Below are 24,554 nucleotides of genomic sequence, written 5' to 3' on the forward strand. Positions count from 1 at the left end.
GTCCGTTGAGGTATGCTGGTCCGGTGTTGTAGAGTGCCTTGCGTTTGTAGGTGAGGAGCTTGAAGGTTATCCACTTGCTGACGGGGAGCCAGGGCAGGTCTCTCAGGTGGGGTGTGATGTGGCTGTGGCAAGGGATGCCGAGGATCAGGTGTGCAGAGGCGTTCTGGATGCGTTGCAGCCGTTTCAGGAGTATGGCCGAGGCTCCTGCATAGAGGGCGTCTCTGTAGTCCAGCTGGCTGCTGACGAGGGACTGGGTGACCATTCTTCTTGTTTCGGTGGGGATCCACTTGTAGATCTTGCGGAGCATGCGGAGGGTGTTAGGTCATGGAGAGGGTGGAGTCGAGGATAACCCCTAGGTTGCATGCGTGATCGGTCGGTGTTGGAGCTGTTCCCAGTGCGGTCAGAGAACTGAGTCAAACATTCACCCTCAGTGCAATGATCTTGGCCGAAATCAATTATTTGTTTGCTCACCATGCCATTCCAGTTTAGAGCCAGCCATATGCAAGTCAGTCTTGTCCTTGCTCCCCATGGAAAATGTCCAGCAAGAACTACCAGGCCAGGTCCTCCCTGGACAGGAAATGAGCATCCTGGGACCGGTTTTGAGATATCACCCCTTATCAGCCAAGCTAACTTCACTCCAATGGCATGGCGAGCATGGGACACATGTCTGAGCATACCTGTCGCACGGGGTGACAAATGTAAAAAGGACAATTGATGGACGGAATGCTGAAGAATGTCAAACATTCACCCCCAGTACTGAGATCTGAGCCTAAATCCATAATGTATTTACTCACCGTGGCATTCCAGTTTAGTCCCAGCCATATAAATATAATTCTTGACCCTGCTCCCAATGAGAACAGTCCAGCTTGAACTAAGTGAGCCATCCGCATGGTTTCTGCTCTAGTTGTCTGCTTTCCTGATAGATTAAGTTTTGGACACAAGGCACCTCTCACTAGCTCTAGCACTATGGAGACATGTGGTTGCTCACTTGCTGCATTACCATCATATATACCAGATTGGCCATTTATTTTCCTTTTGGCCTCCCCCCACCCCTTCTTTCTTTTTCTTTTCCTCATTTTGTTTGACCTCTTGTGATTATTGTGTTTCGCGTCTCAGGAATGATTTTGAATGTCCGGATAATGATCCTTTAATCTAATATGGATCGAAACATCGTCAAGTTTGATGTACTGGCGCTATTTACTCTGTATAATTTATGGTTGTACCAGAAGTGTCTTGTTTTGTGCATTTTGTGACTTAGTATCTTTACAATTTTCATCACATATTACTGTCTGAGTTAGTTTTCCTCACTTGATGTTGTGTGCCCCATATGGGTCCTATCCACTTCAAGTCTCTTAGTTGTATTTGTGAATACATTTATTTTTTAATTTTGTCATTTGAACATATCATCTGGGTATTATTTGCCTAGTATGAGTTGCTATCTGACCTTTGGACAGACATATACAAGCATAAATGTCTCATTTAATAATATACAGCTACCTGCATTAGGGCCCTCTAGGTCTTCCATAAGGGAGACCTACATATATTGTTAACGGAAGTGGTGGCTTTGCCTTTGGTTTAAATGGCAAAGTCTAACTGACTGTGTAAACACTGCTCTTCCACTCTGCAGTAGCAGGCAGGGAACAATTTAGTACTTTGTCACACACAGGAGGGCACAGTCAGTGCTGAAGCCTTGGGTGTACACTGCCTTACGTGGCCTTGGAAGCCTGGGTACCGTATAATAGGCACTTATAAGTTAGTCAGTCTCTGTCAATTGGGGATAGCCAATACTGCATATACTTTGTAATGAGTTAGAACACTGGCACTGAGGTCTGGTTACCAGGCCTCATTGCAATCCCAGAGTTAAAAAACGAACAGCACCTGTATAGGGGGGAGGGTGAGCATCCAAAAATAGTCATTTCCTTGCAGATAAATGGATAGATAGAGAGAGAGAGAGAGAGAGTTAGAGAGAAAGAGAGGGACAGAGAGAGAGATTCCATCTTACAAACTGAATTGTCTCTATACTCCTTCTTGCCATCCTCATCAGGGCAAGGGCCAGAATTAAGCTAAATTGCTTTATGTTTTAAACTATACTTTGCAGATGTATAATCTACTGTCCTAAACTGGAATACAGCGATTTGTTCTTTTTTTAAATAGCCCTCACATAGTTGTACTCAGGCTTTTAGTATAATTTGCATGCCAGTTTTTTCGAATGGTTCTACTATTATTTTGACCCTTGGTAGAGCACAAAGCCGTTTCTGGAGTTAATCCCCAGAGTTGAAACCACAGGAAGATGTTAGAGTGTATGTGAAACTGCCCCCCCCCCCCCCCCCACAACGCAGTGATGTTCTAAAGACAGATGTCGGCTCTGTGAATCATCTCTTTCCCTCCACTGGATACACGTGGGTCTGCTTTCATCCCACGAGACGTCCTCTACAGTGCTCCAAGCAGGGTGTACAAGGATGTGCCTACGGGTGTTTACATTGGGTAACCTGGGATTTAAAAAAAAAAAGAAAAATTATTATTTGCCAGAGGACAATGCTTGGCAGGCAGAAGATCCATGAGGCAGATGCTGGCAGGCTATCGGTGATGACGTCAGATATAGACCAGCCCAGTTGGTTCATGTCCCTGCGTGCTTTAGGATAAAAGGGGCTCATCTCTCACAGAAGCTTCAGAGGTTCAAGGAGCTGAAACCAAGCTATCAGGCTTCCTTTGAAATCTTTCCTGCCGAGAGACCACTTGTGGTAAGAACAATGAGATAGCTTGAACTTTTTACTGTCACATTCAGGCAGCTGAATGGTGACACCTGCAATCATCTGATCCCTGGTACTCCTTTCATCCCCAGCATAGCACAGCCAAGCTGGTGCTGGCCCATATTCCCCAATGCCACTATCATGCCCACCTTCCTCTCAACAAATGGTATTACCATTCCAATATGAACGCGGGAAAACATTGCAGGTGGTTTTGTAGATATTCAACTCTGTGCCCAGTTGGTCATGTTCTTGCTTATTTAATTTGTGAATGTTGCTTGTCCTTTGGGCCATCCAGTACAGGGGAAGCAAATACTCAACATATGTATCTGTGCATTTTTTTGCCAACATAATGTGCTTTGTATAGGGGATGCACGGTAAGTATAAGCGTGACATAATTTTCCAGTTTTAATATTTTCCAAAGGTAATATGAAAAATGAGCCATGTAATTGCATACTATGTGTTGAAGCCAATCAGAGCTGTTTCCTACTTGGAATACCACAAACTTATCAAGTCTCCTTCTATCCTAACCTGATTTGAAAGGGTGGGTCCCATGGCATTGCCCGCATGTGTGTCCCATGACGATGTTTACACGTGTGAGAGCTATGCAGCTGTCAGGAGGCACATATGCAGCGGAGGGAGAAAAGAGATGGTGTTATTGGGCCTCAGGCATATGAGGATAACTGGTGTATAAATGCTGCTAGCATGTAAGGAGCTGTGTATTGTGAAATGATCTTGCCAAATACTGGCACAAACAAAATGGAGAACTGTGTTGATTATTGACACTCAAGGAAGACTTTGAATGAAGGACACACAAGCAGTGAATGTATTGACGCAGGATTTCACAATTGAGGCAGAGCATCAGTGGGGCTACTTGAGTTATGACAATATGGCTGTTCGTCAGTGGGTTCAAGATCTAGCACCAGGAAGCACCCAAGAGTACTGATGTTCACTAGCCATAGAGTCTCCTTGTTATGTATTCCCTAGTTTGGGTGAGGTTGTGTCCCTTACGTCAACATTCGTGGTCTTCCTTTTTCCTATCCATGTTCAAATTGTTTGTGGGTGAGTTTCCACTGGTGTCGCCCCACAAGATTTAAAACAGGGGGCTCGAACAATGCACTGTTTCTCTTTTTCTGACCTCATAAATTGGCACTTGGAGATTCCCCCTACAGGGTCATGGCCCTTCCTCAGGACTACAGGTGTTTCACAGCAAATATTGTGACACAGTCCTGTCCCGTAGGGCATGTTATTCACGGACATTCACTATATCCTTTAATTGTTTTTTTCATACACTACACTCCTTCATGGAGTAAGTATATCGCCGACAGAAACCGTGCAGCCTTCGCTTCTTCAGAGGACACAGATATAGCTAGGGAACAGCAGCACAAGCTTTCTCCATTAGTTCATTGCGTACTGTATATATAACGTTTGATCTGTACATTTTATATTTTAATAAAAAATACTTGAACACAAAAAAAAAAAAGCAGGGGCCTCATTTATGAAAAGTGACGCATTGATGCGTGAAAACAGCGATGCCTCACTTTTAACTGCGTCCTCCTTGTGACAGCAATGATGCGTCATATTTACAGTATGACGCATCATGGCGCAAGAAGTTACAGATGCGTCAGTATTTCTGACGTATCGGTATGGCGCAAAAGTGACGCATTGCTGGAGTGTGTCACAAAAGTGACGCAACTCCAGCAATGTGTCCTTTCACATGGGTCAAGCCCCATGTGAAAGTGCCTGCGTCAGTCTTACGCCTGCTGTGAGGCAGGCATAAGAAATTGACGCATTTGTGTCCTAGAAGTGGCGCAGTGAAATGTAACAGATTTCACTGCGTCACTTCTATGACCCTTTCTTGCGTCAGAACGCCCCCCTGCATACATTATACCTGTCGCAGGTATAATGTAGCGCAGGGGTTTACAAAGTGACACATCTACCTAGATGCGTTACTTTGTAAATATGGTGCAACAAGGCACATTTTTTACGCTGCTCGTGCGTCACAAAAAGTGACGCACCGGCGGCGTAAAAGTGACGCACGGCCTCATAAATGGGGCCCCAGGTACTAATAGGGCTGCAGCCGTGCACACTTTGCTTCCTCAAAGAACAGGTGCAGCATGGCAGAAGCAAAGACAGGTTATATCTCCCTCAAGGAAAGCAGCAAGTGTAATACCCCACTCCTGAAGAGTACTAGCTTTCATTGCTCCCAGCACATGCACAGTTGAGGCAGGAGTGACTTGTGGGTTCCAAATAGTCTCTGGAGCTGGTTCCTATAGTAGCTGAAATACGTTTGGAGGTGGATTGATTGGTGAATATGTGACTTCTGGCACCATTCCCTCCTAGGTTATATTCCACATCAGCATCCTGAAAGCCCTGTTGCTCTCACTGGGGGTCCTACTGTTTGTTGTATAAAGAAATAGCTGCCAGATTATAGGTCGTTGTTTTTTGGAGCAACCCCTGCTTAATGTACTATGCTTTACAGGGGTGCACAGGTGTCAGCCTCTTTGAAAAATGTGAAAAGGTTTGAATGCACACACACACACACACACACACACACACAGACACACGCACACACGCGCCCACATACTGCTATGCAAACTCAACCTCGGTGCTGCACCAGTTTTAAATGCATAAGGTTGAGCGTGGCCACTGTTACCAAATGCATTTTTTGCTAATGGCCGTAGTTAAAAGTGGAAACACAAATATATACATACATATGTATTCTATATATGTATATGCATAGTAATTCAATGGCGTCCGCCACTGGGTCCGTGAACTAGATAGCACTAAAACACGAATTCGTGTTTTTTTCTGACCCTCTTTAGTCTGCAGAATAACATTTTCACGCATATTTAAGGAAAAGAGAAAAGTAAATATGAAAATAATTGAAAACTGTGCATATCAATTTGGAAAAGTTAGCAGGAGCGAGAAAGGTGAGAAAAAAGCAGGCATGAGAACAAATAGGAAGAGGGAAGAAGGAATAGGAGGAAAATGGAAGGGGGATAAGAATAAAGAAAGAACAAGAGCAGGCAGGTAGAACGGAAGAGGGAAGGGGAGGGACAGTGAGTGAAGGAATGCACGGTTGGATGAAAAGATGGAAGAGGGAAAGGAAAAATAGATTGAAGAGTCGGCCTGAGCATGAATGCAAGAGTAAAAACATCAATAGGTGAAAGGGTTAGAAGATGGTAGAACGGAAGAATGGCCAGAGAGGGCAACAGGGTGAAATGACGCGTGGATGGAGGATGGAAAGGGGAAGACATGGGCAGTTGGGTTAATGAATAGATGGTGCGGTGAAAAGATTGATGTACAGATAGATGGAAGGAAGGATGATAGGTGGACGAGAACTATTCTCTAGATTATCAGGTGTGCTCGCTTTGCCTGCTGGTGTACTAAAGGTGTGGCTCAAGTGGGCGTATTTTAATGTTCTGACTACATTGTGTTCATTCAACGAAGCGTGCTTTGCTCATTTCAATCGTAATTTCCCTGCAGAAAGGCTACATTTAGCGGGAGGCCTTCATTTAATGTCACAAGATACTTTCCCTGTTCCAAGACCGGAAGTTTACTTCCTAAGCTACGTAGGCCATATGTCACCCAAAGCTAGTTAGTAACATCTGCGACTTAGCCTAGTCCACGTCAGCTCATAAATATTATTACGGGACGGTTTAGGGCCATCATTTGGGTTTATCATTCCACTTTTAAAACTCTGTGTACAAGGGGCAAACCTCGTGCACATTCCTGTTGTGTATTTTCCCGCTTCACTGTATTGTGCATTGAGACCCTTATGGGTGAGTAGTCGCACTTAACAAACACCTGCTTGATTGAATCCTTCGAAGCAATATTTGGCTTTGACACATGATATTCATATTCATCTGCCAGTTTATCTGTATCACTCCATGCTCTGTAACGACGTGTTGGGCCAGAGGTAGCTGCTTATGGTGTAAAATGTACTTTCTTGACTTTCCACATCGTCATCTTCTGTTCTATTTCTCTATTTTAGCTTTAACCCAGAGTTGAAGATGTTGAAGATTGCATTCCTCGTCACTTTCTGTGGCCTACTGGCCCGAATGGCCCAGGCTGAAGTGCCAAACAGTTGTATCCTGGGGGCCCTTTCCACCCAAGCGGTGGCTGCTGGTAAGTTTCCTGGTGATACTTTACTTGTGCGTGCAGCACAAAATTAATACACTTCCTGTGTATCTGCCCAGCAGTTAACAACTGGACACAGCATTTTCTACTCCCAGGTCTCCGATGAAAGGGAAACACCTGGACTAGCCTAGTGGCAGACAAAAAAAAGAACAAAAATGTGCTCAGAGATCTTCTACTGCACCTGTGAATGCAGTCGTCAGACATTTCTACAATTGGGACAAAAAAGTGCTGACATGATTTTAGATGCACTGTGTTGAACACCTTGGGCCTTATTTATGAAGGACTTGCGCCGCCGGTGCGGCACTTTTTCACATGTTAAAAGTGACGCACCGGCGGCGCAAGTCCTTCATAAATAAGGCCCCTTGTTTTAAGAAGATCGAGCAAACCCGCATTTTGCACAACTAAACATGTAAATTAGAATGTTGTCACATTTGATAATATTTACGTCAAAATCTTAATGGTTTTAATTAACTACACAATAATGGTTTATTATTATTATTATTATGAATGCCATGTGAGCTGATAGCTGCAGTTTCTTCAGATGACTGTGCACTTTATAAGTGAACAAACTGGATTGTCCCCTCATAGCGCCAAGATACCTTTGGTGAAGGTGCTCTCTACAAATGTACTTTAATCTAATATAACATAGCTCTACTAAAGCTGTGTATGTGCGATGTGTAATTAGGTAAGGAGACAGAAAACTATCTTACATATAGGAGAGATGCTAGATATAATTAAGTCCACAATTGCTGTCAATAAGTTATATCATAAACTGTAAGGCCGACTAATATGCAAACGTCATTAGACCGCAATATAGGACACTCTTGCACATATTTTTTGTTGTGTATATTTTATATTGCATGCGTATTTTGATGCAGTTAGTTTTCAAATAATTTCAAAGCGAAGCTAACAGTGTCCACTATTCTAAATGGAATCAGAGTGATCGTTTTTTAAAAAAAAAAACGTTAATGATTAAGTTATTGATAAAAAGCGGTAGTGAGGGTGAGTGGATTTGAGGGATTTTGTGGCTCGATCTATTACCCATTAACTGTGAATTTACTGCATTTGCTGCCTCATTTACCATACATTTAGCCTCATTTGTAGATATCACAAAACTTTCCAGCAGAAATGCATGACAATAATACTGCCATGGAATGTTCCACATCATTTGTGATTTTTAACCCATGAATTGAAAACCTTGATACATGATATGGATCTCTGTGCCACATAATCCTAGGAGCCGTGACAACTGAACAGCTCCGCAGAGCGGTATGAAGACAGTCCTTATGGTGATGAAATTAAATATTTCACTGGGAGCGGTTCAATTTGAAAATTGGTTTTCGCATGACAGTTTTGTGTGCAATGAAAACACCTAAATATGTGATATCTAGGTATATAATTAGATATATATGACACCATATTAGTACCTCAGCACACAGAAATATCACAACGATGTTGGATTAATGCTGCTTATTTTTACTGATGCAAATACATGTTACCTCTCTGTTAAAGGTAGTAGGCCACAGGGATACTAAATTCTGACATTGCCTTAGCAATGTTCTTATAGTTTGTGCGGTATTCTAAAAACAGCCCCACACTGTGGATACAGCTCAGGATGAAGCTGGCAAGATGGCTCAGTGATCCGAACACTCGTCACTGATACATGCAGTATTCTGCAAGTCACATGTTCAGATCCTGATAAGGACAACTATGCCTTCTATCTTTTAAAGGCTGATAAAAGAAGCACCATTAAACTGTAACACCAGTTATTTTACAGCGCTTGAAATGCTGAACAAAAAAAGTTTTTAGTATGTATACATACATTGTTTGGGCACTCGTTCACTATATCTCTGCTGTGGAATATATAGGAGCTCAGAGACCATGGCTCCCATTACCAGTGGCCAATCATTTCCGATGCGGCCAGTAACATTGGTGTACTGGGCCACTGAAATTTGGGGCTTCATTTATGAGGTTTTGCCGTAGGGCAGCGCAGCAGACATTCCCGCTGCGCTGCCCCACAGCAAAGGAAAAGGGCTGCAATGGGCCGTATGTATTAGATATGGCGCATCCCTGTCCTTTTCCCCTGCTCCGGCGACCAATGGGCTGCCCTGCCCCAACGCAGACACCTTTGCGCCATGGTGCAAGGATGCCTGCGCTGCGGGGATAATTATTTTTATGCAGGAAGGGAAACCTTCCTGTACAAAAACAATCCCAAGAGGCTTTTTTTCTTTTTCTATGTGTGCTATAGAATGCAGCACACATCGAGCAAGGAAAAACAAGGAGAAATAAAGATATTTCTCCTAGTCATGCCTCCAGGAGCCTAACACAGACCCCCTCAGCCACCGCAGTGTGGGGGGCCCGAGCTTCAGGGGGCCCCCTCAGCACAGTACTCAGGAATGAGAGCTCCAGATTAAATCCGGAGCAGGGGCCGCTCTGTGTACCTTGAGGGGGGCCCTGATCTTTCATTATGCGAGTGCATGCCTCCTTTATGCATCCCCTAGGGAGTGTAGTTTTTGGTGCTTCCCCAGATTTACGATTTCTCATAAATCTGGGGCAGTGTCAAAAAGCAATGGATGTTGCCAGGAACACCCCCATAAACACCCATTGCACGCCCCTTTAACGCCAAAAACTGCGTTAAAGGGAATAATATGTAAGAGGCAGCAATAAGCCCCAAAAAGCAGCTTACTGCTACCTCCTAAATATGGAGCAGGCTCCTGCGTCATGGAATGTCACAAAAAGTGACGTTCCGGTGGCGCAAGGCGCCTCATAACTGAGGCCCATGGAGTTTAGCAGAACACTCCTTAAAAATGTATTCCATCCAGAGATTTCAGCTGGCAAATTCTCCAGGTGGAAAAGAGGGGGGAAACATATCGAAATCGGCCCTTCAATTTCAATGTATGCATGTTAGCCCGCAAAACCTAGCAATTTCGGCTATTTCCTCTGCTTAAATTTCCAGGACCCCAAGTTAAAGTCATTCTAAGGGACTGAAATAATGGGGATATTTATGGGTCACTTGAAATGAAAGCTTATGTCCTCATCATTTTTTATCATTCAGTCTCTCTAGAGTACTGTGACAGTACTAGAGAGGACACATTTGGGGAAGAGATGTAGGTGGACAATAGGTGCGTCCTGGCAAATTTAGAGAAGAACTTGTCCATATGGAAATGCCAATGATGCAAGATTCAGTATTTCCACAGGGCACAATTTCCACAGAATTTTTTTGGTACTCAGAAAAATAAGTTACGGTTGCGCACCGATTTTCTTTTATCTCCAGACAGTTTTCTCCAGACAAATATGTTTTTCCTGCAATATGTGCATGGAAAATCGAGCCTGGTACACCAAGAGAAAAAAGCTAAAAGCACCGATTTCCTTTTAACTCCAGGTAGCTTTCTCCATACAAATATGTTTTTCTGGCAATATGTGCATGGAACATTGAGCCTAGTAAACCAAGAGAAAAAAGGTAAAAGCAGGGCCAAACGTGAAGGTTACAGCGTGTTTTTCAAATGCATCAAAAGTGGCCAATATTTTAGAGCCGGTTCTGATGAGAATCTCATGAAATGTATCAATAATACATTGCTTACCTCATTTCCTAGGAAAACTACTGTTCTGCAGTAGCAAATTATGTAAGTGTCTGTCAGGATTCTCTCAGCAGGAATCGTTGGGGACAATTACTAATACTTTGCACTGTGCCTGTATCACTGATGCAAAGTATTGTTTAGACACTTAGGGGCGTATTTATGAGAGGTTTGCACCGCCAAAGCGTAACCTTTTATTACGCTACGTAAAGCCACTCTGCTTGGCTTTGCATGGCCTCATAGATGGAGTAAGACATAGCAACGCAAGTCGCTGCCTTGCCTTATTCTGCATCAAGGCGGCATTCTATGGCCGTTGTGATGGGTTTTCACACACAACACCCATGGATTTTGCTGCTGCCCCATATTTACTTATACACGTAAACCTGGGTCAGCAGCTAATCCTTACGCCTCCCCAGGGCAGGCGTCATGAGGAGAAATATTTTTTATTTTTTCTCATTGATCCCTCTTTCAATGTGTGCTGCATTTTGAAGCACACATAGAAAGAGGGAAACGCCTCTTAGGATTGTTTTTGTGCAGGAAGGTGGCCCTGCCTGCACAAAACTAATCCTGCCTGCAGTGGAGGCAGCCTTGCACCACAGTGCAAGGGCGCCTACTTTGGAGCTAGGCAGCAAATTGTGCGCCTCCGCAGAGGAAAGGGACAGGAGTGCACTGTATTTCATAAATACATTGCATTCCTGCCCTTTCACTTTGGCGAAGGTCAGCTCACCAAGAAGACTTGCGGCACTGCCCTAAGATAATTCTTCATAAATGAGGCCCTTACTTTCCAGCACAAAACTTGTTTTCCACTGTAAAGTATCTTTATAAAATGAAGTAGCACTAAGCGCTACTTTCCACTATTTTACATCGAGGGGAAGTACCCTGGGTGGTTCATGGCTAATCCCTTGATATCACCCCTGAATTTTGATGCAAAGGAGCATTTACTAAAAAAAGTATAAAGGGATTAGCAACAAAAAATGATGTCCCATCAAGGCAGGCGTGAGGTGTGAAAAACATTTTATTTTCTATAAAGTTATCTACATTTGCATATGTCTCTTAAAGTACAGAGCACATACACTGTTTTACTATGTCCAAACATAGTATTTTGTACTGGAAGGTTATTGTCCCAGTACAAAACCTATGCTAAGCATTACACACACACTTTTGCACTATGGTGCAAGAATGTGTATGTGGCGCAGTGCAGCCAAAATTGTGCCAATGTAAGGGGAACAAAACTGTGTAATTTCTTAGTAAATATCATGCTTCTCTGCTCTTTTCCTTTGATGCAGCACAGCCAGTAACATTGGTTGCTGCCCTGCGTGGGATCACTTTTTTTAGTACATTTGCCCTTAGATGTGTATATGACACATATTTGTGCCACATCACTGAAGCAGTGCCCGAAGGTATTGTGTGCCACTGTCCTAGCAGTATGGTCATTCATAAATCAGTAAATAAGCTAATAGTAACTACACCGGTTTCACATATTGTGCCAGGTGGTATCACACAAGATTGTTCAATAGATAAGCTAGCACAAAAACATTAATGTTGTAAAACATTATAATATAGCCTAAGAGTCCTCCGTAGCGGGCTCTTCTGGCCAATAAAGGCCTGCACGGACGTTAAAGGTCAGAGCCGAAGGCGAGGGCCTTTAACAATGGAGCAGGCTTTTAATGGCTGGCAGTGCCCGCTACGGAGGGCTCTAAGGCTATTAGAACATGCATCCACTAGAGGGGAGAATGTTCTAATTTGTAAAACCAAAGTACTCTCGGAGCCCAAGTGGTTCTAGATACCCTGGGGCTCCGAGAGGCCTTTGTTCACAGCAACAGCTGTGAAATGAAAAGCATTAGAATGTTACTCCCAAGGATTTTACCCAGCCATTAGAAGCTCAGAGCACTCCATTGTCTTCAATTGAGCGCTCAACATTCCAATGTTCTAATTGTTATTATATGCTTCTTGTAATATACCACAGTGTGTTTCAAACATACATAATAATGCTGAAATAATTTTATGATGATTATTGTGACCGCCTACCATTAGTGGTGATCGAGTATGCCTGAGGGCTGTTTAAATGCTTTGTTTCATTGTAATGTGGCACACCCATGATGAGGCCACAATGTTTTTTTTTTGCAACAGGTTCCTGGTGTCCTTTCAAAGTAATTGTTTGACTGGGTGTTGGATGTCGTTTAGCCTGTAAAGGAAGTGTTAGGTGAGATGTGCGAGGTTCAAAGATGTGGTCCAAATGTGGAGTGGTAAATATTGCTGCACATAAGATGCCTATATTGCAGCATATGAGATATTGAGGAGAGGGTTAGAAATAGGGCGTATTATTTTAGGGGTGGTCAGTTTACCTAGGCCAAAACCAATAAAAAACAAGGTATACATAGCTTTATTGAAAGCGAACCAACCTATTTTGGAATGTAGACTGTATCAACCTAGTCAGAGGGCAAAGAGGTGTTTACAAGAAAAGGGGGTAATCATAGAAGACTCAGTAATCCACACTTCAAGATGCATAATGCAAAGATAGTGCCAGATGAGGACAATGATACCAAGAGCGTGACCTATTAGGTGAAACAGGAATGGAGGTTGGTGTCATTAGCAGGAGCAATGTGGCTTTTTAAATGCAGGCATAATGCTCCAGGAAACAAATGGAGGAGCAATCAAAGTTGGCACCAAGAGCTTGAAGCTGCACAACCATTAAAGGCCCAGATTGACCCCTACTCCTGCTAGGCCAAAAGAGACAGAATTTTGAGCACTGGTTCACTGAACAATTCCCTCTCAAGCTAGCAAAGGTGGACAACCACCAGTTTGGCAACATCTAGGAGGAAGAGGCTTATACTTGAGCAAGTTCCCCTTGCACATGTGAGAGTGAGACACAGTGCACCTGGTATCTTGCTGCCCTGAAAGAGCAAGAAAAGTTCAGACTGCTCTTTGTACTATTTGTCCTCACTCTTCCATACAATCCCACATCTTTCTTCTAAGACTCTGAGAACATTGCTCTTTCTAGTTTACATAAGGAGGCCTCCTGACAATCTGGGGTAAAAAAGAAACAATGTGGGGGAATAGAGACGCTCTTCTTTTAATGTTTCAGAAATGCTTCAGTTCTGTTCAATATGCATTACGAGCCTGTAATTTTCCATATCACTCCTATTAAGTGTGTTGTCTATTTAGTGCCTTTAATTAATAGTGCTCCATACCCAGGGCCAAATTTAACAGTATGTCACCCAGAGCATCAAGTTACAGTGTTGTGCTGTACTGTTCTGTGCGACATGGAAAGGGCAGCCATGTGCCATTATAAACACTGTATGGGGCATTCCTGCCTTTTCCCAGCGCTTGCGTACAATGTGCTGCCTAGCGCCAATGCAGGTACAAAAGGGGGTGGTAATGGACGGAGCATCTGAACCAATCAAACACTCACACCCAGTTAAAAGATCTGGGTTGAATCCATCACCGTTCTTTAGCCCACTCTGCCACCCCAGTTCAGACATGGCTATATGCAAATCAGTCTGACCTTGTGCCTCATGGGAACAGTCCAGCCCGAACTGCCAAGCCATGCCTTCCCTGGACCGGAAACAAGCTTCCGAGGACTGGTTTCTGGCATTCCAGCTGTCTTCAGCCCAGCTTGCTTGAATCCAGTGGCAAAGTGAGCAAGGGACTCACTTCTGAGCATACCCTGCCACACTTATGGCGGCCAAAAGCGGTACAAAAGGGGGTGGTAATGGACGGAGCATCTGAACCAATCAAACACTCACACCCAGTCAAAAGATCTGGGTTTAATCCATCACCGTTCTTTAGCCCACTCTGCCACCCCAGTTCAGACATGGCTATATGCAAATCAGTCTGACCCTGTGCCTCATGGAAATAGTCCAGCCCGAACTGCCAAGCCATGCCTTCCCTGGACCGGAAAGGCATGGCTTGGCAGTTCGGGCTGGACTGTTCCCATGAAGCACAAGGTCAGACTGATTTGCATATAGCCATGTCTGAACTGGGGTGGCAGAGTGAATCAAACCCAGATCTTTTGACTGGGTGTGACTGTTTGATTGGTTCAGATGCTCCGTCCATCACCACCCCCTTTTGTACCACTTTTAGCGCCAATGCAGTCACTCTTGCACCATGGTGAAGAATGCAGCGCATATAGAAAGAGGAAAAAACTGAGGCAAAATAAACATATTTCTCCTTGTTACACCTCACCTGGGAAGGCGTAGGAGTTTTGCCGCATTCCCAGGTCTACCACTTATGGTGAATCTGGGAATGCATCAAAATACATGGTGCTTGCCTGGGAACACCCACCACCACCCATGGATGCCTTCGTGATGCAGAGATTTGAGGTGTGTTGCATTACTCTGGATTTATCAAGCCATTCATGGCCACACAAGGTGGCCTTGTGTGGCTTGATAAATCAGTTCCCAAGGGTTGTGTCGCTTTTTCACCCCGTTGCGAGATGCAAAAGCAATGCCCCCTTAATAATATGGTCCACAGTTCATACTTTTGTTAACGCATCAGAAGTATCTGTATGGTGGCTACATCAGTATGTCTTTCATAAAGAAGTTGGTTTAGGTTTAGGTACAGGGTCGGACAGGGTTAGAAAATAGGCCCGGGCACCAAAATAAAGGTGTCCACCAGCAGCAAATCAAATAGTGGCCACCATCTTGCATATAGAGAGAGTTGTGAACTTACGAAGACGCGTTGTGTACGTTTTTTGCAAGGGATGCGAGACTGCGTGCTTTTGGGCTTGCTTCAGACGACTTTTGTGGTAATCTTATGGAAATAAACACCAGAAATGAGCTCACCTGATCACAAAAGAGACCGCCAAACAGCCAAAATCACAATCTCCCACACTGACCTGTCAGCCCAGCCCTCCTGACTCTGTTAGATTGCCATAAAGCCAGTTTAGACATCAGTTTCAGCAGGCGAAGCATGCGTGTTGTTTTTTCAGCTTTAAATTGCAATTGCACCGTTGGACACAGACGAGATTAGATGACCAATACCATCGCAAACCTCATTTTACTCTTTTATTTCCTTCCGAATTTGTCTGACTGGGACACAAGTAAAACAAGTGATGGGCTGTGAATCGCAATCCGTAGTGTAGCCAGTGTGCCATGGGCTATGCTGAAAGAGTCCCATCCCCGACTACCCTTTGGTTTAAAAAATACAACAACAATGCGGGTTCAGTGTGCCCCTTAAGCCTCGGTGCCACTGCACCCGCTGCACCAATGGAAGCCATGCCCCTGATTACAATGATTGCCCAGATGAGGTGGCACATTTAAAAGACACATTTGTTGCTTAGGCATCCTACAATTTTACAGTCTTAGCTTGTCTTTCTGCTAATTCCTGCTGCTTGCATTCGAACCATACTAACCGAACTAGAATAGTGTGTGTTTCAGCTGGGCTATCTTCCTTCACCCGGGCACTCCATAGGAGAAGTAAGAATGTTGTACTTGAATTGATAATATTTTTAAAGAGAAAAGCTTGTTCACGCATATGTTTTTTCAAATGTTGCTCAGTACAGTCCCTTCTGAGTCACAATTTACTACAGGCATCATCAACTCTTTACTTAAGCATTGACAAGGTCAATGGAAGTGGTTTTTGTTCAGTAATCAAAAGGCTTTGTTATAGATCAGTGTTTGTATGTTTGTGTATGGGCGAGTGTGTGAATTTGAGAATGCATAAATGATTAAGGGGACGAGTGAAGGTAAATATGGATCGACGAGTCACAGCAAGCACTCTCTGTCACAAAGCAAACAATATCACCAATAAATATCCATGCATTTCAATGAAATATATGATCTGAACGCACTGTGAACATTTAATTACTTAGCAAGTTTATGAAGATGCACGTTTTGACATAGAATGCAGGATTTTAGTTTTGGAAAAATAAACTAAATTTCCCCCAAAAAATGTTTTCCACTTGGATGAAAAACACAATTTTTGAAGTTGACAGCATTAGGCACGTTACTAGTATTCTAAGGGAAGGCACCACTAAGGAAAGAATTGCCTCTGGCATGTCAGTACACGCTTAATGTCAGGGATGGAAAGAGCCCCGACAATCTACCTGGAAACACCATTATTTTTCAAGTGTAAGTGCTACTCTATGTAACAACTGATTCCTGCAGAGGCATCACAAAAAGTAAAGAAATTGGTATGAGAGCCTTATCCCTCATAACTCTGCATTGGACGAGTGTGGAAACAGGTAGAGATTGTAGGCACCCTGAAGATGGCCGTTGACCCATGCAGGCTTTTAATTGTGTCAAATCATGTTGACAATATCTGTTGATGGATGAACCATTGATCTTTGAAACATTGTTGCTTTTAATCATATCTAGGGAATTCGCAGAACAAAGAGAATACCTTAAGGACATACCCTTAGATATTTTTTCACACGTCTAGATCCTTGCTTTGAACCAGTAACAATGTATGTAGGAACACCCATCAATGGTTGAGACAGCTATGGTGGTATTTACCTACCTTAGAGGGTGTGTCTAAGAAATTCTGTTATTGTTTAAGGTGAGTGAAACCCTACTCATGTAGCAACCACAATTCTCTTCAGGATGAATCACCAGCAGAACCCAAATAAACCAATAGTTAACCCTAAGGTAGCTTGGCACAAATCAGTCAGGCTTAACTTAGAGACAATTTGTTAAGTATTTGTGCAGTGCTTACTACAGTAAGAAAGTAATCACACAATATGAGGAAATCTCTACATTAATTGAGATATATAGTGTAAAATGTAATAAATTATTTGACCCCTAAACAACAAAAATCCAAGCAGTAGAATCAGACATAGAAATGTTAAAGGTTTATGTAAAAATAGTGCTTAACAGCACAAACCACCATCTGTGGTTATATGTTCTTGCAGACCAAGATAAAGCCACAAGTTCAGGCTGAATGCGATGGAGCACGGGCCGAATATAGGGACCAAGTTAGTCCCACTGATAAATGTACCTAAAATCTGGGTTGCAGAGTTTTGTGCCACTCAGCAGTGGTCCCAAGAAGCGATGCAAGGTCCATGTTGAGGATGCATTGCATAGCAGTAGTTCCAATGGGCTGCGAGGGGGGCAATGTGGGTTTGCTTCGTGCCTGCATTGCACATTGTCAATTCCAATTTGGGACTGCAAAGATCTGCATCTGGTCTGCGTTGCACTGTGGTCTTTCTGGAGGAGGCCACAGATGGGCAGGCAGAGCACCTTTAGCCTACCATCCAGAGGTTCAGGACTGGAGGGTTACCACTTGGGGATTAGGACTCAAAGCTGCTTGAGTCCAGGGGTCATGATTGTTGGATCCTTTTCTGTCCCTCAGGCTTTGATCAGGAGGACAGCCAACTAGCCCTTGGAGCCACTCTGATGATCCTGGATTCAAGATGCAGGCCCAGTTTCTTTTACTCAGACAGCAAGGCGGCAGAGAAGCAGCCGGGCAGTCCTTCTTGCATCAGAGCAGCACAGCAGTCCTTCTAGGTCTTTCATAGGTCTTAAAGTTTACTGAGGAGTTGGGTCTGAGGGTCCACTACTTTGAAGTGGGAGAAGCTTCTAGAGTCCTCGCCCTACAGAGGTGTATGGAATTTCCTTCTTCACTGACCTGTCCCCATCTTGTCTGTGGGCACAGAAAACTAGTGTCAAACCCTTTTGGAGTGCACTGAGGCACAGTCTTCGTGATGTACCAGTGGGGTTGGTGACAGCTCCCCCCCCTCATCCTGAGAGATATGGCCCATTCTGACACCACCTGTCACATATGTCCCACAGTCTGGGAGTAATACACAAAGACCAACTGCAAACTACACCCAGTCATGGGACCCAGGATGCAAACTGCAGGCACCAAAAGGTATGGACAAGAAAATGCCAACTTTCTGAAAATTGTATTTCTAGAATTGTGAATTAAAATCCAAGTTTACCATTAAAGATGGTTTTAAATTACAATTCTAAAGAGTGCAAAACTCAACTTTCCTACCTGCTCCTAATAAAAAGTTATCTCTTATTAAATGAGTAACCCAATGTCATCCGATGGGAAAGGCAGGCCGCGTCGTAGTGAAATATGAATTTCTGAGTTTTTCACTACCAATGCACATAAAAGAACATGGTCAACCTTTTAAGTATATTGCACTCTGCTCTATGAGCTGTATAGGGTTTTCCCTAGCGGTGACTTAAGTAAATTAAAAAAGAAGCTTGTTTGAAATGGCAATGCAAATCCACACACAAAGGCTGCAATGATAGGCCTGAGACATTTTTAAAGGTGGTGCCACAATCAATGTTGCAGGCCCACTAGTAGCATTTCATTTATGGGCCCTGGGAAACGCTAGTACCACTTCACTAGGGGCTATAAGTAATGAAATGTGCCAATTAAGTGTAAGCTAATTTCACCATATTTAAAGGCAAAAGCACAAGCATGTTAGCACTGGTTTAAAAAAGTATTGTGTGCAGAGTCCTAAAATCAACGAAAACGAATTCAGCAAAAACAGGAGGAGCAAAGAATCAAGATTGAGGGAAAACCACCCTAAGGCTGACAGGTCTAACAGTGTGGATAGATCACCTATGGTGAAGCATGCCACAATAAGTTGGGGGCTGAGGTGATACTTCAAAATACCCTTGGATCCCTGGGGGGTTAAGAGGAAAGACAATATAGCTCCACCTTTGAAAAATGTCCTAGGCATCTGTTCTGGAAAATATTTGTAAGGATTGTATACTTAGTTTACTTTGCTCTTAGTGTTCATCTTTAAACCCAAAGATATGTGAATGACAATTGAAGAGACCAATGGACAAAGAGTGCTGACTCAAATCAATTTTCAATAAATTTTTGGAAAGGTAGTGGCTGTTTCGCTGGCCTCTGGGTAAATACTACATTTTCTCTGCTGTATACTGGACTGCTGACTAAATAATATTGAGTTATCACTATTTGGCCTGCAGGATGGTAAAAAACAAAGTTTCTTCACTATTTACTCAGCTGCTGGCTAAGTAGTATTTTCTGCAGTGTTGGGCCGACAGTCAAATAGCGGAGATTCTTTAATTTTTAGGTGGCAATCATGCAAGCAGCAAAGATATTTCACTATTCACCTGGCCTGTGGCTAAATAACAGTAATTGTTAGGTGCTGTTTGGCCAGAGATCAAGCAAATAACAGAGAAACTTCAGTATTCACATGGCCAGTGGCTCAACAGTAAACGTTAGGCTTTATTTGTTCAGTGGGCAGGTAAATTGCAAGAAGCTTCCTTCTTTACCTCTTTGCTGGTATAACAGCAGACATTATCTACAGTATGGCCAGTGGCCATGCAAATGGGAAATATGCTTCTTTATTTACCTAGATGCTGACTAAATAGCAGAAATTATGCACTATTTTGCCTGTGGCCTTGCAAATGGGAAATAAATGCCACTATTTATCTGGCTGCTGGTTAAACAATAATTTACTATCTAGCTGGTGGTCTTGCAAATAATAAAAACAAAGTCATTATTTACCTGCCCACTGACATTCTAAAGAAAATATGCACTGTTTGGCCAGCAGCCATGCAAATAGGAAAGAAACTGCCTTTTCACCTGGCAGCAGGTTAAATAGTGGACAGTGTGCACAATCTGGCAAGTAGGCATTGCTATAGCTGAGAAACCTCACTATTTACCTGACTGCTGTGCCTATGTGTCTATCTCAGATTTAAACAGACACTTATCAGCAGGCAGGACTGCAAACAGGGAGTGCATCCATCTCCTTATGCAAGTTAGTTCTAAAATCAGCTTAATTATACCGAGCGCATCACACCGCACATAGTGTAGAGGGGGCTGAATCCACCTTTAAGATCCTCTCTTATTGGTATTATACACCTGCACGCATACATAGATGGGATAAAAGCAAGACAGACCCCTGCTGGTGGGGGTGCGGAATAGCTGGCACTCTTGCGCACCTACTTTGGCACTGGCCTAAATTACAAAGATATTGGGGTGAGGTCTTGGATAACATAGATGCAGCGTTTGGCATCTCACTGCCACAAGCTCCAGAGTATACTCTCCTTGGCCTCTCGCATCCTAAAACTTTTCCACTGGCATCTCTCCGAGGTAGACAAATTGCGCTAGCACTGTTGGCGGCCAGGCAGATCATCCTAGCACAATTGGGCACAATGGTAGTCCCAGAGTTCCTAGCCTGGGTACACGTTTATGGAACCTCTTAGCCATGGAGCGTCTATCAATGGTGTTGGAAGGGAAGGGGAGACATTTTGTAAATTTGTGGGAGCCTTTTGTGAGTTTACTGTCACAAGATATGAGGGAAGTAACGTGCCCAAAGTTTCTGAAAGTCCAGCACCTTCTACCAATGGAGCAGTCATCAGCAGATGCTCGTCCAGTGGTGTGAAGGGGGTGCACATACCAAGCTTGATGTGGATACTGGATAACGACTAGGAAGTTTAATCAGGGCGGAGGGTAGGGGTGGTGGGAGGGATGTTTAGGGGAATGTTTTTCTCTTGGTACCTGATTGTTACCTGTCAGAAAATGAAAGACGCCTCTAGTAGCCTGATAGCTACAGATCTACACGGCCGGCCTCCGGGTTGTGGCTTAAACGCTATGTAAGTCCACATAATACTCACTCTGCCAGCCTCTGGATGTAGGCAGAAAGCTGTCAATAAAAAGATTGATTCCTAAAATCAGCTTAGATGCAATTGGTAACGAAATGGTGGTAACTCATAAGTCAGCACAATAGTATTCTAGTCGGGAAAGGAATATGCCAATACCTAATTAAACTGAATGTCATAGGAATGTTAAGGCATATCAGTAAATCTGAGAAAGAAATGTAAGCATCAAAGACACAGAGCAAAAGAAAGCAAGAGTGATATTCGTTGACATTTTCACAAATAGTGTAGGAAATAATAAGACACTGTGAATAATCAGAAGCTTTTGTTGCTTCCATTCTTGTGACCCATGGATCAATGAATTTGCAGTCATATATTTGTACTCATTTACCAGACAGAGAATGTGCATCAACTGTCTAAGATTTCAGAACTGGTTTGGGCTTGTTCTCTTAAAAATGTCATTTTTGGGCTTTAGCTTAGACACAGCCTTATGCAAAATGATGGAGGTCACAGCAGGTAGAAATTGTGCTGCCTCCAAGCAGGAATACCTGAAACAAGAATAGAAGGAGGTGTGAGATCTTTGCACTTAGCTGTCAATAGTGTCTCTGACACAGTCATGCTGATCTACCCCCTCACTCCTAAAAACTCCTAAATATAATCATCAGCCCTTCACTAACAAGGACCTCACTAAATTTCTTTGGTTAGCCCTTTCTCCATCCCTCATCACTTCAGTGTCTGGGTCTTCATCCTCCGCTCACAGGCATGCAGTCAATACAGTTCCACTCTCTGGGGACATCCAAAACAAATTCCCCTGGTCCTAGCACTCAGACTTTCACCACACATGGAATCTTATCATTAAATATTTGCTACACATTCAACATGAATGCACGCACCAACACACACATGGAGTGTCACCACAAAGGCCTGAAAATCACACACACTGCTCTAACGGTCATAAGACTAAGAGCCCCTTTGCTGGCCTTCCAAACACTTTGGTTGCATGCACACCTAAACCACCCATCAACTTAATCTCAGAGTCTCACAGACCACTCATCTAGTGCTATTGTTGGGGGCGCTAGAGGGCGCACTAGCTAATGGCCGCACCTCTGTGAGGCTCTGGCTGCCTGGCCAGCATTATCCTTCTTTCATCCGCTTCCCCTGCAGATGGATGCCTAAAAATTGCACCGCTGCTGGATGCACCTGAGCTGCGGCGCCGGTCCAAATCTGAAGGAGATCCGACGCCCAGAGCCTGAGTTACGGCGCCTTGAAAGTGCCCCGAGGGTCGTTGCTGTGGTGGGCCGCTGGTCGGGACCGGGAGCTGTGCCACTTGAGGCCGTGGCTTTACACGAGGCGGCTGGGCCCTGTCAACGCGCAACCCGGCCGGAGCTGCGGGGAACCTGCTGGACGAGTGCCGTGGACTGGCGGAGGTGAGTCTCGCCCCCCCCCCTGAGAACGTTGCACTGGGGGGTAAGGCTGAGCACCGCGCCACCTCCCCTGCAGCGGCGGCGGACGGTCGGGTGTCTGCACCCTGGAACCGGCGGAGGCCGCAGCGGCCGTCCCCAGGGAAGCAGCCCTCCGCCTGAAAGACTCCACCCGGACCCGGTTGGGTACATCACTGCACCTGTGCACGGCGGTTGGCTGCGCCCCTGATCCCGTCGGGGGCTGCGGGGGACACCCCCACGGGCGCAATCCTTCACTACTGAGGACTCCCTCCAGGCCCAGCAGGGACTTTCACTGCGCTCACGCAAGGCGGCAGCTGGTACCATCGGCGCTTTTGTGCCACTAAGTGCGGGGACCCGCCGGCAGCTACGGCTGGGGCGTAAGCCCTCTGATCTCGCCCTCCACTGCTCTATTCTGCCCGAGGGGCTCCTGCTGCTGTCGGGGGCTACTGTGCTGGGGGCTGCGCCGGCTCCCAGGTCTGGTGGGGGCTGTGTCTACTCCGCTGACAAGACACTGCCACGGGTGTCTCTGGGGCACTAAATTCGGAACGACCTGCGCGCGGGCTCTGCTCGTGGGGCTTGGCGGGGCGACCACTCATTCCAACCACTGGGTGCCAACAGCTTGGGCACCATGGGCAAGAACGATGCCAAGCAACCCAAACTGTCCTTCGAACCTGCAGCTTCGAAGAAACCAACTCGTGGCGCAACGGGCGCCGGGAGCTCCACAGGTCAGTCAAGCACCGAGGCCCCTCCTGCGGTCATAACGCGTGAACTACGCCTGATCATAGAGGAGATGCGTCAGGGATTCGCAACGGTTGTGGACAAGGTTGATCGGCTATCTTCCAGGATGGACGGCGTGGTGCAAAAAGTGGAGGTGCATGAGGAGCGGCTCTCTGAGGCGGAGCGACGCATTTCCACGGCCGAAGACACTGCCGCGACGCACGACACACGCCTTACCCGCATGGACAACATCCTCAGAGTGATAGCGGCGAAGAATGAGGAATTGGAGGCGAGAAGTAGACGCAATAACATCCGTGTCACGGGGGTTCCGGAGTCCACCAACACTGGGCGCATGGAGGACTATGTTGAACGCATACTGCAAACGGCTGTGGGCAAGGAGGCCTTCTCGAGTCAATTCATAGTAGAGAGAGCGCACCGCTCCCTGGGCCCGGTCCCCAAGCCAGGGGCACCACCGCGGCCTATCATCGCCCGGTTACTTAACTACCGCGACAGGGACGTTGCCCTTCGAGCTGCCCGCACGCATCGGAATTTATCCTGTGATGGTGTACAGTTTTCACTCTACCCGGACTTCACGCCCATGGTACAGGACCAGAGGAAAAAGTTCCTGGAAGTGAAAAAGAAATTGAGGGATATGCAGATCGACTACGCCCTTCTGTATCCGGCCCGGCTCCGGGTGACCCATCAGGGCAAACAGCACTTCTTCACGAACCCACAACACGCTGAGGATTATGTTAAACGGCTTCGCACTGAAAGGAGAGACAGGCGTAACGAGGGTGCGGATGAAGCGGGAGGGAATCCTGCTGAACAAGATGAATGACTCATACCGGCGCCCTCATGAAGTTTCTGCCACTCGCACCCTGTTGCACTGCTGGAGTAGGGGCTGGGAGTTGCTGGCGGTGACATCGGGGTCCCCGCCCTGGCTGCTCCGAGGCGGCATGCTCCTTCATCATTTGCTTTGGGTGCCTACTTTACTGCGCCATGGACGCCCAGCAGACTACTGGCCCAGCTGGCGCGCACTGCTCCTTTGATTGACTGGCGCCTGCACTGATGATACAACAGGTGACTGTGAGGGTGGCAGTTGGGAATGGAACTGAAGTTATTGTTGTTTTCTACAATTAGAGGGCTGTGGGTACGGTACTGATGGTTTTTCGTTGAGGCTTACAGCTACAGGACTACTCTAGGCCAGGCACCACCCCTTCTTCTCTGTCTTCCCCATATGGTATATGCGGGAGGGGAGGGGAGTGTTGGGGTGAGTAGACGTGTACCTCTGATGCCCCCAGGAGGGGATTCCCCACATGGTTTTACTATGGTTATTGAGTACGGGGTCTGGGAGGGGGGGAGGAATCGTAACACTGGCAAGATTGGGTTGCTTCAGTGGGTTGG

At 45.2% G+C, this 24,554-nt stretch overlaps 1 protein-coding gene across 2 annotated transcripts in view; it reads left to right on the forward strand.

The window, feature by feature from the left end:
• Window positions 1-2,619: 2,619 nt before the first annotated feature.
• LOC147705961 (uncharacterized) overlaps window positions 2,620-24,554 on the forward strand; it is a 277,062-nt gene continuing 255,127 nt past the window's right edge. Inside the window, exons 1-2 of one of the 2 annotated variants that reach the window (XM_086932425.1) lie at window positions 2,620-2,741; window positions 6,745-6,878. In XM_086932425.1, the coding sequence (XP_086788551.1) occupies window positions 6,764-6,878 (115 nt within the window). In that variant the 5' untranslated portion in view covers window positions 2,620-2,741; window positions 6,745-6,763. The remainder of the gene's footprint in view (window positions 2,742-6,744; window positions 6,879-24,554) is intronic. The other variant, XM_086932426.1, reaches the window with a different exon arrangement.

Source organism: Lissotriton vulgaris, chromosome 7 (genome assembly GCF_964263255.1).
Source record: "Lissotriton vulgaris chromosome 7, aLisVul1.2, whole genome shotgun sequence".
NCBI lineage: Eukaryota > Metazoa > Chordata > Amphibia > Caudata > Salamandridae > Lissotriton > Lissotriton vulgaris.